A 12,909-nucleotide genomic window follows, 5' to 3' on the forward strand; every position below is an offset into this window, starting at 1 on the left:
GGGTAGCTGTGTTAGTCTGTGTATAAATTTATACCTGCCTGCTGTATTTTCCACTCCATGCATCTGATGAAGTGGGTTATAGCCCACGAAAGCTTATGCCCAAATAAATTTGTTAGTCTCTAAGGTGCCACAAGGACTCCTTGTTGTTTTTGTTAAATAGGGCTGTAATTTCCCAAATACCAAAAAGACCAGTGGCCCTTAGTTGTGTGCAAGATGCTATTGTATCTCTCTTGTAAATGTAAACATTAAAATATATGCCAAGATATGGTACTTAGAATGGACAGTGATGTCTACATATACATAGCTTTTTTAGAAGCTTGGCTACCAATAGTGTTTCATGTGTTTGTAAAGAGCCTGTAAAAGTAGGACATTGATCGACAGTGGTTGAAGTTCTTGGCACCACCATACTACCTGGGGCTGGGTTGAGGTGGGGGGTTGAAAGACCCAAAAGCTTGCACAATCCACTTACTAGATTTAAGATGTCCTATCATTGCCTTGTCTTAGGATACACAAAAGGGGTTTCTACAGTGCTTCTCTATTAAAAATGCTGGAGAGCTATAATTTTTGCCCAGAACTTGTAAAACCCACTTTGGGTTCCTTGTTTTTAGTCTAGCTGCTTCTGTTCTGTCCAAAGGGATGATGCTTTAATCCTTTTGAGTCTAAACAAGGTGAATTGTCACTGCTCCTTATTATTTTTAGCTTGGGAGCAGTTGTTGGCAGTTGCATTTAGGAAACGTAAGGATGGTGGGGGGCGTGTTTATGTAGTGAAACGAGTAAAAAGCATTTAGTATAAGGACAATGTTCCACTTAATCACATCCAATCCTGTGAGTTCTGGAAGACTTCTGATTAGAAATGGCTCTGTTTAAGATTTTCAGAGTACAAAGTAAAGTAGGATAAGCGTGCAGTATTTATTTGTTTAAATATTTCCTTAATCTGTGGTTGTAGTACCCGAGGTTGCCAGGCTGATCTTGGGACAAAGAGAGGGGAAGTAAAGAGAGTGACCGTGGAACATAAAATTATCCTTGATGCCAGTTCCACTCTCCTGCTTATTGCAGATGTGCTTTCATGTTGATGGATGGAAGAGTGGGCAGCTCCTTCAAATGCCTTTGTCTTCAGTTGAGGCCTGAGAATGCTCCCATTTCGGTTCTTTAGTACTCCAAGGAATCCTCCAGCAGAAAGTGGGAAGAGACAACCTAATAATCTTATCTCTGAAGTAAAAATAAGTAAAAAAATATTTTAAAGAAAGCTTTCCAACTTTCCCTATACATCAGAAAGAAGCAGGAAAGAGCACAAGTACTCTCCTCCCCCAGTAGGTTATTTTTAAGGCAGATGTACATTTTGATAAGAGCATGAATAGATGTAGGAATCGAAGTGCTGGGAGATATTTATAAGATGCTCACATTCAGAAACCTACACAACAATGTATTTTGGTGCAAGAATACTGAGAACAATACTACTACTGTCTGTCAAATATTTGAAAAAGCATCAACTTCTTACAAGCCGAACAATTTATGCTAAAGGCATCACCCATGTCCATCTATTCATCCTTGAAAGTGAGATGGGAGATGTAATCTTTTTTTATTTCCATCAACAGGTCTCAGAAATTGTATACTTTTATAGGATATTCTGCCAGTTTTTCCTCACTAGCCATTCTGCTATGTCAATGGTATTATTACACAGTTAATTTGACATGTCCAAAACACTGCAAAATTCATTTTTGGAGCGCTAGTAGCTCTAGTAGCAGCCCTTATCAACACTTGTCATATTTTTTTATGACCCTACCCCATCAATTTTCTTTTCCCCTAGTTACCATGGAGTGCCAGGAGAGGGTATAAGTAGCGCCAAAGTTCTAGCTTTGAGGTTTTTTCCTCCCTTCCCCTCCCCCTCCCCCTGGGGACAGATGGAGAAGCTCAATGAGGAATGGATCTTCCTGAAGGGGAGAAGAGACAGATGGGGACTCATAACTTCGACAGCTCTTTCAACATTTGGAAAACGGGAGGAGGAGGATGTTCTACCTACTTTTAAGGAAGGTTTGGAGCCCCAGCAATACCCCAGTAAAACTGGTTGAGAAAGGATTTCATGAACATCTTAAAATAGTTTCTGTTTCTTAAATGGGCCCATTTTCCATTAAATTTTCAGCAGTATTTTAAATTGAATATTTTTTTGAAAATTTTCATTGACTGAAATCCCAGTTTACAGTAAGAAAATACAGTTTGGGGTAAATAAAGAATTTGAAAACTATTTTAATAATTCCCATAACAAGCATCACAGAAAATGTTGATGTGGTCAATTTTTTAAAATTTATTGTTAAAGATCATTTTTCTACAAAAAAAAAAAAAAGTAAGGAAAATTTTCTTCTGCTGTTTCCTCTTCATATTCTCCATCAGGCAGTGAAGGTGTAGGAGAAAGGAGAGTATTACCTCTACTGTTAGAGGGTGGGGAATTGCACTATCCCATCTTCCCCATTGCTGTAATGCCTGGAAGAAAGTCTTATTCTCCCCATGCTACCCAGACCTCCAGCACAAATTTGTTATCTGAAGGTCCAAGTAATTAGGAAATAACATTTATTAACATTTAAAGGCTGTCATCTACTAGAAGTTACGTATGTATGTAATATTGCATTTTACAACAATTAAGTAAATGACAATGCTGCTACTTCCACGTGACTCACTTCATATTTGTGGTGAACATGTGTGCAGTGGAACAGTGTATGCTCCTGGCCCAGGCTGGTAGTGACAGAACAGGCCAGTGTCTGTTTCACAGGTGTCTGTTTCATAATTTGCACGCTTACTGACAGTTTGTGCACAAGCAAGCTATCAAGAATTCAATGGTCATGGAACGCTGACTTAAACTGTGTTATTACCTGTGTTGTATCTGCTGTCTCTGTTCAGTTGGAGAGAATACTTCATTCTAGTGTGCTTTTGATTTGGTATCTTTCACAAGCATTACTTTCATTAAACATTTAAAACAACAACAAAATACTTCTTTGGAATACATTTTTTGCTTATTTGACTCTAGTCTAGAATGTTGTTAAATACTGCACCTTCAAAACAGTGATGTGGATGTGTACTGTTTCTAAGCAACATTATATTTTCGGAGGTGATCATCTCAAATGTTTGCAATAAGGTTGTTTGAATTTTGTGATTAATAAAGCATGTCTTTCTATAAATCATCTTGTGCCTCTCCCGAAACAAGTAAAACAATGTCCTAAGAGGCCACTTTCTTGTTGCTCTTAAGTAGCTGTACATCTTATTTTAATGGAGATCAGATGGATGTTTCTGAAAACTTGGAAAAATTCAAATTGCAGTGCTTTCAATTTGTCAGTCATGTTAGTTGAGGCTTAAACAGAACTTGCCACCTACATCAGAGCTGTTTGACCTCTTCAAGCAAGCTAGTGGAGGTGGAAATTATTTCATTCCTTTCTTTATGCTTAGAGAAGAGAATTTCTAAGTATTGTAAGATAATAGCTTCGTATCTTTTCTTTTTCATAAGAATTTTTTTATGATGTGGTTACAATGCTCTGTTATATGTGGAAGATCAGATTAATTGAAAACGTAAAGGTCAAATTCTAGTCCAATTGAAATCAGAGTTTTCCTGGGAAACGGAGCTAAATGAAAATGCCTAACATGTTCTAGAGATCAGATTTCTAACCCCTAAACCTAGATTTAAAAAAAAAAATTCAGTGGCAGTAGTAGACATGCTCCTACTCTTAAGATGTTCTTGTATAATGGCCATAAGGAGCTAGAGATAAAGCAGTTATCCATATCCTGGCATATATCTTGTGCTGAATGGGATCTGTTGAAAGTGCCATTCTTCCTCCCCCACTGAAGATCGCTTGTAAAAGACTTAGAGCCTGACTTCCTCTTACACCTGCTGTTCCAGAGAGAGTAGAAACAAACATATTCATTATGTAACTCTGTTTATATGCAGTGCCCAACTTTTGCAGTTCTGTGTGTCGTATTTAACACTTGACCTAGGCTCTGGGTACTTTACATTTATTTAGAACAGTGTTTGATACAGAATTAAAAACCTATTGCTCACTTTACAAACTTCCCATGCAAGTAGTACAGCTGCTCCCTTCAGTAACACAGTCACTGAACAGTAGTCTGAGAGTGAAACTGCCATGGATCCCATACTACTGACTTGCTCTTCCCTGACATGTATGGGAAAAGGTGGGCTTTTCAGTATACTGTATTTGGAAGGTTAAAAAAATGGCCTGAGTAGACCACAAAGGGGGAGAGTAAATTCCATAGCTGAGGACCCCTTGTGGAAAATGCCTTGTTAGCAGTTTTTTTCTTAAAAAAAATGAGAGAGCTCTTGTTTAAGCCCCTTTCCTGACTGACTGCAACTTTAGCAATATCACAGAGAAAGAGAGAAGCTTTGGCATATTGCTTAGTAAACCAATAGAATGATAAAATTAGTTTAATAGTTTAAATGTATTGCCTCATGGTGGAATTTATCTCAAGTCTTAATTATAAAGTTGGATATGTATCTGTTTCACAACATTTTGGGTGGTTTTAATCTAAATTAAGTCAAGTGGGCCAAGATAATCTTGTAATGAGTGCCTTTATAAACGTGTGTAACAGTAATAATGGGCTTACTATTAAATGTGCACTCAAAATGGTAATCTCCTTGTATGCATGAGTAGGTAGGTTACTTCTATCCATCTGTGTATACAAATCACATGCAGTAATATGAATGCAAAGTAAGTGTGCAGTTGTGGGCACAGAAATGCATTAGCACTTTAAATCTGAAAATCAGGTGCACCGTGGCTAGGGAATTGGTCTACATCTCATTGTGACATGATGCTGCCCATTACCTAAAAAAAACAAAAAACAAAAAAAAAAACAAAACAAAAAAAAAACCACCAAGGCTCCAGTTCAGTTGCATGTTGGGCTGGGTTATTTTCCTCTAAAGAAATTCTTTCCAAATATTTGAAAAAATATATTCTCACCTCCAAGCAACAACGTTGGCTTTTCAAATTGGTTTGTTTCTGTGCTTTTCCTTCCACCCATTCCCACACCCTCCACACCTTAGTTTTCTTGCAGTGTTGGAACTTGACAGCAGCACATATTTTTGATAAATATATTGGAATTGTGCAAGTTTTCTTATGAGTTAAATTCATGTGTTACCCTTTGAACAAGTATACAAGCATACAGCTACAGCACAGGAGTGGTGACACTGCAAGCTTCCTTACCAACACCCTGCCTGTGAATCAGCCCTAACCTGGGCTGCGGGTAGTTCAGTTTTCATTCTCACACATTCCTATAAGGGTGCCAAATTAGTAAAACTTGTGGTTTTTGTTTTGTTTTGTGTAAAGGCCATAAATGCTGTTCAACAATTAGCAGCATTATTTAAAGACCTGATCAAATGCCGTTATCTTTCCTTGTAGTACTCTTAACTAGTCAAGTTGTCTTAAATTTATTTTGCTGCCTGAATGGTGCAATAGCAGTTCATAATTGCAGTTGACATCAGGCTGCTGCCAACAGACTTCAGACGATTACTGAAGCAGGCATTTAATAGAGAATTCGGTATCCTGGGGTTTAAAATGCTGGCTCCATATTGCATTAGCATTAGCAGTGAAATTATTTTCCTTTTGCTTCTGTAGCTACTTGTAGAAAACTTCTTACAGTTGAACTGGGAGCAAAAGGTTTTGATACTAAACTAAATAGTAAATTTATTATGATTTCTCGGTGTTAGATACCATCATGATAAACACCTAAGAAATACCTTATTCATTGGAGGAAATAAAAGCACTTTCAGCTGAATTGTTTAACATCTAAGCAGCGTACCTCTCATGCAGTTTTTAAAATGAATTGTCTGTGTGCATTCCCCTTCCCCCGCCAAACCCTTTTTTAAAAAAAGGCTTTTGTTTTTCCTTTTGAATTACAGAAAAACGCTAAAGGGCTGGATTTGTTTGACCAGATTGTCTATCATTTGGACCTTGTGGAAACTGATTACTTTGGCCTACAGTTCATGGATGCCTCCCAGGTTACAGTATGTACAACTTTTATTTCATGTTTGCAATAATTTATGATGCCAATTACAAATGTCTAATTGGTGGAAATGATAGAGAAATATATGAATTAAATGCTGAAATAACTAGAGAGGTGATGGTCAACAATTCTTACAAATAGGGCCAGACATTGTCATTTCATGTTGTTGTTTGTATTCGTACAGTTTAGACCCTTGTGGCCAATTTGGTGTTGCTTGTGTGTGGGAGAAGGGGGGCTTCATGTTTGGTATGTCCATGATACTGAAACTAGATTAAAAAAAAAACACGACAAAAAACGTTGATCTCAGTATAATCTACAGTAAATCGGGGTCCTGATAACCACTACCGCCAGAGTTGCAGATTGTGTTGTTCTTTAGCATGATGGGGAAATAGCAAGTTATATTAAAATCTTGTACTTGTGGTACTTCTGAATCAAAATTCTCACCCCCATCCCAGGACTCCTAGGTCTGCGTAAAAATTAGCTATTTAAATAAAACAACCTCACTCATTTTACAAATTGATGAAACTGCAGGAAAATAGTATTTAAAAAGCCTAATGTCCTGTGGCAAAAATACACTAAACTATTTGTTGCTTTTTGCTATAGGCATGTCCACCCTATTCTCTGTAATTTTGCTACCATTGCTGGCCGTTTGAGTAGCCAATGAGATTTTAATGGCTTGGAAGGTAAACTGTTGCAATTGAGGTCTCTGAAATAAGTAAATATTCTCCATAGTGCACAGGAGGAAAAGATGCATTAAGATGCCATTAAGGTAGATCACTGGGGTCATATGAGAGGAAGTATTGGTGTATATAGTAAAATGTAGTTTCTGAATTTTCCTTTTCAGAATTCTCAGTTTCATTATTAGTGAACAGAAGATGCAATGGTCTAGCAAAAAATATTTCGTCAGAAGATGATTACATTTGAGCAGTGTGTTACTGAACCAAAGTGTCTCAGATTACCAAAATGCAATGATAAACCAGTACATGTACTAAAACAGGATGACATGGAAAAAGAATCTTTCATGTTGTTAATGAAGACCTATTTGAGAAGGAAAAAAAATCTGGTCTTGTTTATAAGAAAATTTACTTTCTCCTAGTAGATTTGCTTGTACTTCATTAAATTGTATGTACTGATCTCCAGAAAACAAAACTATAAGCTAACAACAGTTTCAAACACTGATTCTTCCCTTGTTGCAATAGTTGCTAACATTTGCTTATTTTGGCATGGAATATTTTTTAAAAATAAACTGGTCATTAGATCACAGCTGTTGGAGACTTGTGGGTTCATTAAGAAAAAAATCTTAGAAAATTAGCAAAAACTGGATTCTAGATTGACTTTTGGTTTATATTTCCATCAAAAGCACTGAGTCTAAATCAGTGCCTACTTTTCTCTGCTTGTAAATACAGCTGGTTGAAAATCAGGAAAATAATTTTATAAAATTTCTGAGTTGTCTCACATTTGCTGGGTTTGAAATGGTCCCATTTTTCCATATTTGCATAATTTTTCAGATTTTTTTTTAAATTTAAATGGTTTTCAAAATGGTTATAGAAAGTTGTCATTTACCCAAAATAGTTCTCTTCCTCCCCTCCCCCCCATGGAGAACCAGATTTTCAGTAAACAAAAAGCGTTATTAATGATTTCAGTTTGTATTAAAACATTATGTGGATAAACAAAATCCAGATGATATCAAGTTTTAGCAATTTTTTGTTTCTGAGAAAAGGCCATTTTTCAATGGAAAGCTTTTTACCTGTAGAATGGATCCAAATTTTTCAGGCATCTATGTAAATAAATTTTAAAAAAATCTACCTCTAAGTGTCTTGAACCCAATCTTCAACTTAAATGAAAAATTATTCTTTGACCATGCAGACGTTTTTTCCCTCCTATTTTCTCCAGTGTCTGTTCTCTTCCCTGTTAGTTTCCTCATCTGTTCCCTACTTTACTACATCTATAGCTCTTTCATGTATAATCCCAAATAATTTCCATTCTGTGTTCCACCTGCCACTGGGTGAGAGAGCATATGAGCTAGGCCCATCTGTCTGAGTGCATGCTCCCTTCTGCCACAGACACAACTGGCTGCCTTTTGCCCTAAGCCTGGACATTTGTGTAATATGAGTTCACTGTCCTCCTTCATAGCACAGCTGGCAGGAGGATGTAGCTGCAGTTCATGGAGGCACAGAGCACAGCAGGGGAAGGAAATAGCCCAAGCAACAGGAGCAGAATTTCAAAGAAAAGCTACCTTTTGAGTCTTGAAGCAGCTCAGGATGGTCACCAAAGGGAACAGCAACTTTATAAAAACAACTCACTCCAGCAAGGAGAAGGGGAGAGAGGGAAGCAGACTAGAACCAGAAGACAAGGCTGAGCAGGAGGAAGAGGAGACTCCTGGGCCCCTGAACAGACAATCTGACTATTCCTTGTGCTAAGAGTAGCGTGTATGTGTGTTTTAAAAATTCCTTAGCAGAGTGTCTGTAACTTGCTATAACGTAATCCCTGAAGACCTTCTGGCTTACCATTTCCTTCAACAGCTTGACTGAAACTCGGGGAGTATTTAATAACTAGTGGGGATGCTTGGGAAACCAGACACTAGTTTCAGGGTTTAGGCAGTTCATGGTCCCCATTGACAAGAGGGATATCAGATTCAAGGTCTGCAGCTAGAGTGTGGGCCTAGAGGCCCAGAGGCAGGACCTAAATTCTGCCCATCCCCACCAAGCCAAGAGTATGCGGGACCTAAGGTTTGGGTGCATGTACAGTAGCCTGGTGAGTGTCCAGCAGAGGAAGCTCATCCAGGGTTGTAACTCCATCTCATGTGCTGGCATGAACCTGCAGCTGCTAGTAGGAACCCCTCTTAAACACTCTGACCATTAATACCCGGTCTCTTTTCCTTTTCCTTTAGCAGCCAGGTTGCAACATCATCATGGTTCTCATTTGTTTACATGTGACATAACCTCACTCCAATCATTCTAACTTGATCTTTTGATTTATCCACCACATTTAATTTCCAGATACTTTCCATTTGTATACAGCATGTGATCTTGGTACTCTATTTAACTGATCAACTGCACAGTTTTATTTAGCAAAGGCTACATTATTATCCTTCTACCACCTACTATTTCCCAATCCTTGCCTCAGTTCCTTTCACCTTGTTCTGGTTTCTAGCCTTAACCCTCCTTCTTCTTGCTTGCTCATCCCAGCTTGCTTTACTTTGAGGGTAACTTGAGCCTCGATCTCTCAAGAAGTATTGCCTGTGTGCACTGCTGCATCTGTGCAGAGCCTGTCCACAGAGTCAGTTGCAGGACTGGAGGTTTGAGATTGTAAACTCTTTGAGGCTAAGACTCTTGACTGTATCTCAAGTGGCAAGCAGCTTTAAGCCTGCTCAGAAAGCACCTATCACAGCTCCTCATCAGTCAGCAGAGAGAACAGAATGCTGTGCTCTAAGGACAGCTTTCTTTATTTGTCAACTTATGAAAATTGCGGTATAACAGCTTAAGGACAGCAATACCTCAGGCGCAGTTTGCTTTCATGGTTCCAGAACTTTGGCTGGGATCAAAAACTCAGTGTCTGTCTTGTAAAACCGGAGAGTCTGGCCAACAGGTGCTGCCAGCAACTATGATTAATTATTTTAACTATTGTTATTAGAATACTGCTGGCCTAAATAAATGATATTTTTGGCATTCATGCATTTTATTTACCTATCCAGCCTTTTTTTTTTTAAATCATAAAAGCCATTTTAAGGAATAAGATCATTTGCAGCACAGTTCATAAAATTAGGGCAGGAAATACCCTTAAACAAATCTGTTAAATTGACTTGGCATCACTGTATGCCAATACAGTTTGGAAAAATCCATATAAATAAATATCTTACAATTCCAATATATTTCTTAAAAGTATGTATTTCGTTTATTCCAAAGCACGGCTTTTTCCCATCATCTTCACTTTCCGATTCTAGCCCTAGAAATGAAAATAACTATATTTAAACACGAAAAACAAACTAACAAAAAATTCTCTACTACCCTATGGAAAATTTGATGGTAGAGGAAGGTGCAGGTTTGTGAGACAGAAAACTTTAAACTTTCTAAAGGATATTTTATCATCCAGAAATAAATCTCTACTTCACAACTTTGCAGGTTGATCATGACAGTTACAATATAAAACTAAATTCTATTCTAGTCATATTCTGATGACTTTGCTATATCTTATTCCTACAGAACTCAGTGGCAAAACTCCTAAGATTTGGTCCTTTATACCTATTTCAGTTGTAGTCCAACTGCAATACTTGTTGTACCTCACATATTCAAAGAAGAGTCTAACAATTAAGTCCTGTAGTATTCTAAAGCTCCCCATATCTTTTCTTTTCTTTCTGAATAAAAAGCAATATGCTGCTACTCTGTAATTGTTCTTGTTTGTGAGAGGAAAAAGCAATGGGTAGAAATTGAAGAAACTGTCAGTGTTATCTTTCGTGAGTTTTCCGTTGCTCAGCTAACCCCAAATAAGAATAAATGCCAAAGAACTACTGCATCTCCACAGCAAAGAAACCTGAGCCTTAGATGAATGCAAATTCCTGCTATAATAGGAAATGTATGAACTGATTTGCACAAAATATTAAGCTAACAGTTTTTTGAGTGTTAGAAAATGTGAGAGTGTTTTTTTTTCCCTTTAAAGCAGTTGTTAGGCCAGCTAATGTGTTTCCTGAGAGCATAACACCCCCAGCTAGTGCTGAATGCTATAAATAGGGATGTCTGGAGCACAGTCGGAGACCACCTTAAATATATTATTTTTTAGGAGGGATGGAGTAGAAAACTGGTAAATATTTTGATAATACAACAGATTCTGTTGCTGACTCTGCTATAGACTTACTGTTTCACTTTGGGCAAATCACTTATCGGTAATCTGTCTGTGACTAAATTCCCCATTTATAAAAAGGTGAGAGTAATGCTTCCGTTCACCTACATTTTGTCCGTCCGTCTGTCTGTGTTGTAAGCTCTTTGGGGCAGGACCTGTCCCTAACTATGTGAATGTGCGGCATGCAGCACAGTGGGGCCCCCATCTCAGTTGAGACCTCTCAGTGCTATTGTAATACAAATAATAAATGTCTCCTTTCCCTCAGTGCTGAGGCTAATTGCAATGGTGATATGGACACCCATTAACTAAAAACTAGACTGAGGTAATTGGCTGGCTTCATGTAGCTACTCATCATGTGTCTCATGAATAACTACTTTGTTACCTCTGCCTAGGGCTGGATTTTACCAGTGAACTATACATGAAAGGCTTCAACACATTAAAAATTCCCAGAGCTGTTCTAGTCCATAGTCGTCTTTAATCTTTTAGAAGGAATATGGGCTGTTTACCTGAAGGGCTTATGATAATACCATAGTACAATCTTGAGAGGTGGTGGAGAAGCAGGCTCCTAACTTCTGAAGACCTATGACTAAGAAATACTACTTCATTCTCTCTTTCTCTTTCTCTCTCTCTCTCTCTCTCTCTCTCTCTCTCTCACCCACACCCCTTTTAAATACATAAAAACAAAGTACCCAACATGATTAGGGTCAAGATTTTCTCCTATGTGTGGCATGCATTGCTGGAAATTTTTCAGTCTCTTCCCACTCTGGGATTTAATCAGGCATGTTGCCTATTTATTGTAAATTGTTTAGCTTAATTTTGTGAAGATGCCAGAAGCCTGCAGCCATGGATGCCTAGAAATTAAAGGTCGTTGTTTATTATTGAAGTTGATCTGGAGTGGCATCAGCCAGTCACCAGCACAACAAAAAGTCTAATGTGCTACAGTGGGCAAATTATTGTGCACAATTTTCTTTTCCTTTTGAGATGTGGAGTAACTGCAGGGGGAGTAAGGGGAGGAAGCCTGTCTGTTTCACACAGTTCTTCAGTATGGTTTTCCTGGTTCAGATTCAGCTTGCAGCAACATGCTTTAGGGCAATGGTTCTCAAACTTTTGTACTGCTGACCCGTTTAAAATAGCAAGCCTCTGAGTGTGACTCCTCCCCCTCCCCTTATAAATTAAAAATATTTTTTATATATTTAACACCATTATAAATGCTGGAGGCAAAACGGGGTTTGAGGTGGAGGCTGACAGCTCACGACCCCCCATGTAATAAACTCGTAACCCCCCAGTTTGAGATCGCCTGCTTTAGGGGAAGCTATGTTTTATGGACAAAACTCCACCTGATGCCTTAATCCTTTAATTCTGCTTAGCAGAAACTTGACTCAAACTTACATCTGTGAAGCTCTGTCATTTAGATCAGATAGTAGCATGTGGTACATATTAAAGGAATTCCATATGAATAGCCAGTCCCCCCCCCTTTTTTGTGCTGTTTTCAGTGTAAAATATTTAGGTGTTATATGAGAATGACAGAAGTATAAGTGTGTTACTTTCAAGTTTGGGTTTTATATTGTAATTTTGTAATTGTGGTTCATTCCTGTATTTTAATGGTGAACAACACTCACAGCACTTTGGTTAGCATTTTTATATGAAATATTATAGAATAATAACCTTAGATGGCATAACAATTAATAAAATAAGTATAAGATTCATATGTTTGTTTTTAGTGCTCATCCCCAAAGATGTCTGAACACTTAAGTAACACTTTTTAAATAAAAAAGCAAACCTTAAAATAATCCTTAGAAAACACTCATGTATTATGAAGAAACAGTAACCTTTTTGCTAGTTAAGGTTTAATCAGCTTCTCTTTATAAAAAAACAAAAAACAAAAACAAAAAAAAAAAACCTTATTTTAGTCCTTCTTATCACTATTGCTTGGAAAAATTACCAAGAATGTAAACAAGAAAATTGAATTAATCAAATGGTTCAGGATTTACAGGTTATTTGAAGAAAAAGTTACCCTGATCTGAAAGATCAACTTTGTTTCCTTGTCTTCCCCTTGCTAAGGAACAGCTTGTTATG

General features: G+C 37.7%; 1 protein-coding gene across 5 annotated transcripts in view; it reads left to right on the forward strand.

Annotated features, from left to right (window-relative positions):
• The window catches only part of EPB41L4B (erythrocyte membrane protein band 4.1 like 4B), a 255,127-nt gene that overhangs the window by 80,591 nt on the left and 161,627 nt on the right, over nt 1-12,909 (forward strand). For all 5 annotated transcript variants that reach the window (XM_038392440.2, XM_038392441.2, XM_043508596.1 and 2 more), the window contains exon 2: nt 5,894-5,998. In XM_038392440.2, coding sequence (XP_038248368.1) covers nt 5,894-5,998 — 105 coding nt within the window. The remainder of the gene's footprint in view (nt 1-5,893; nt 5,999-12,909) is intronic.

Source organism: Dermochelys coriacea, chromosome 2, assembly GCF_009764565.3.
Source record: "Dermochelys coriacea isolate rDerCor1 chromosome 2, rDerCor1.pri.v4, whole genome shotgun sequence".
NCBI lineage: Eukaryota > Metazoa > Chordata > Testudines > Dermochelyidae > Dermochelys > Dermochelys coriacea.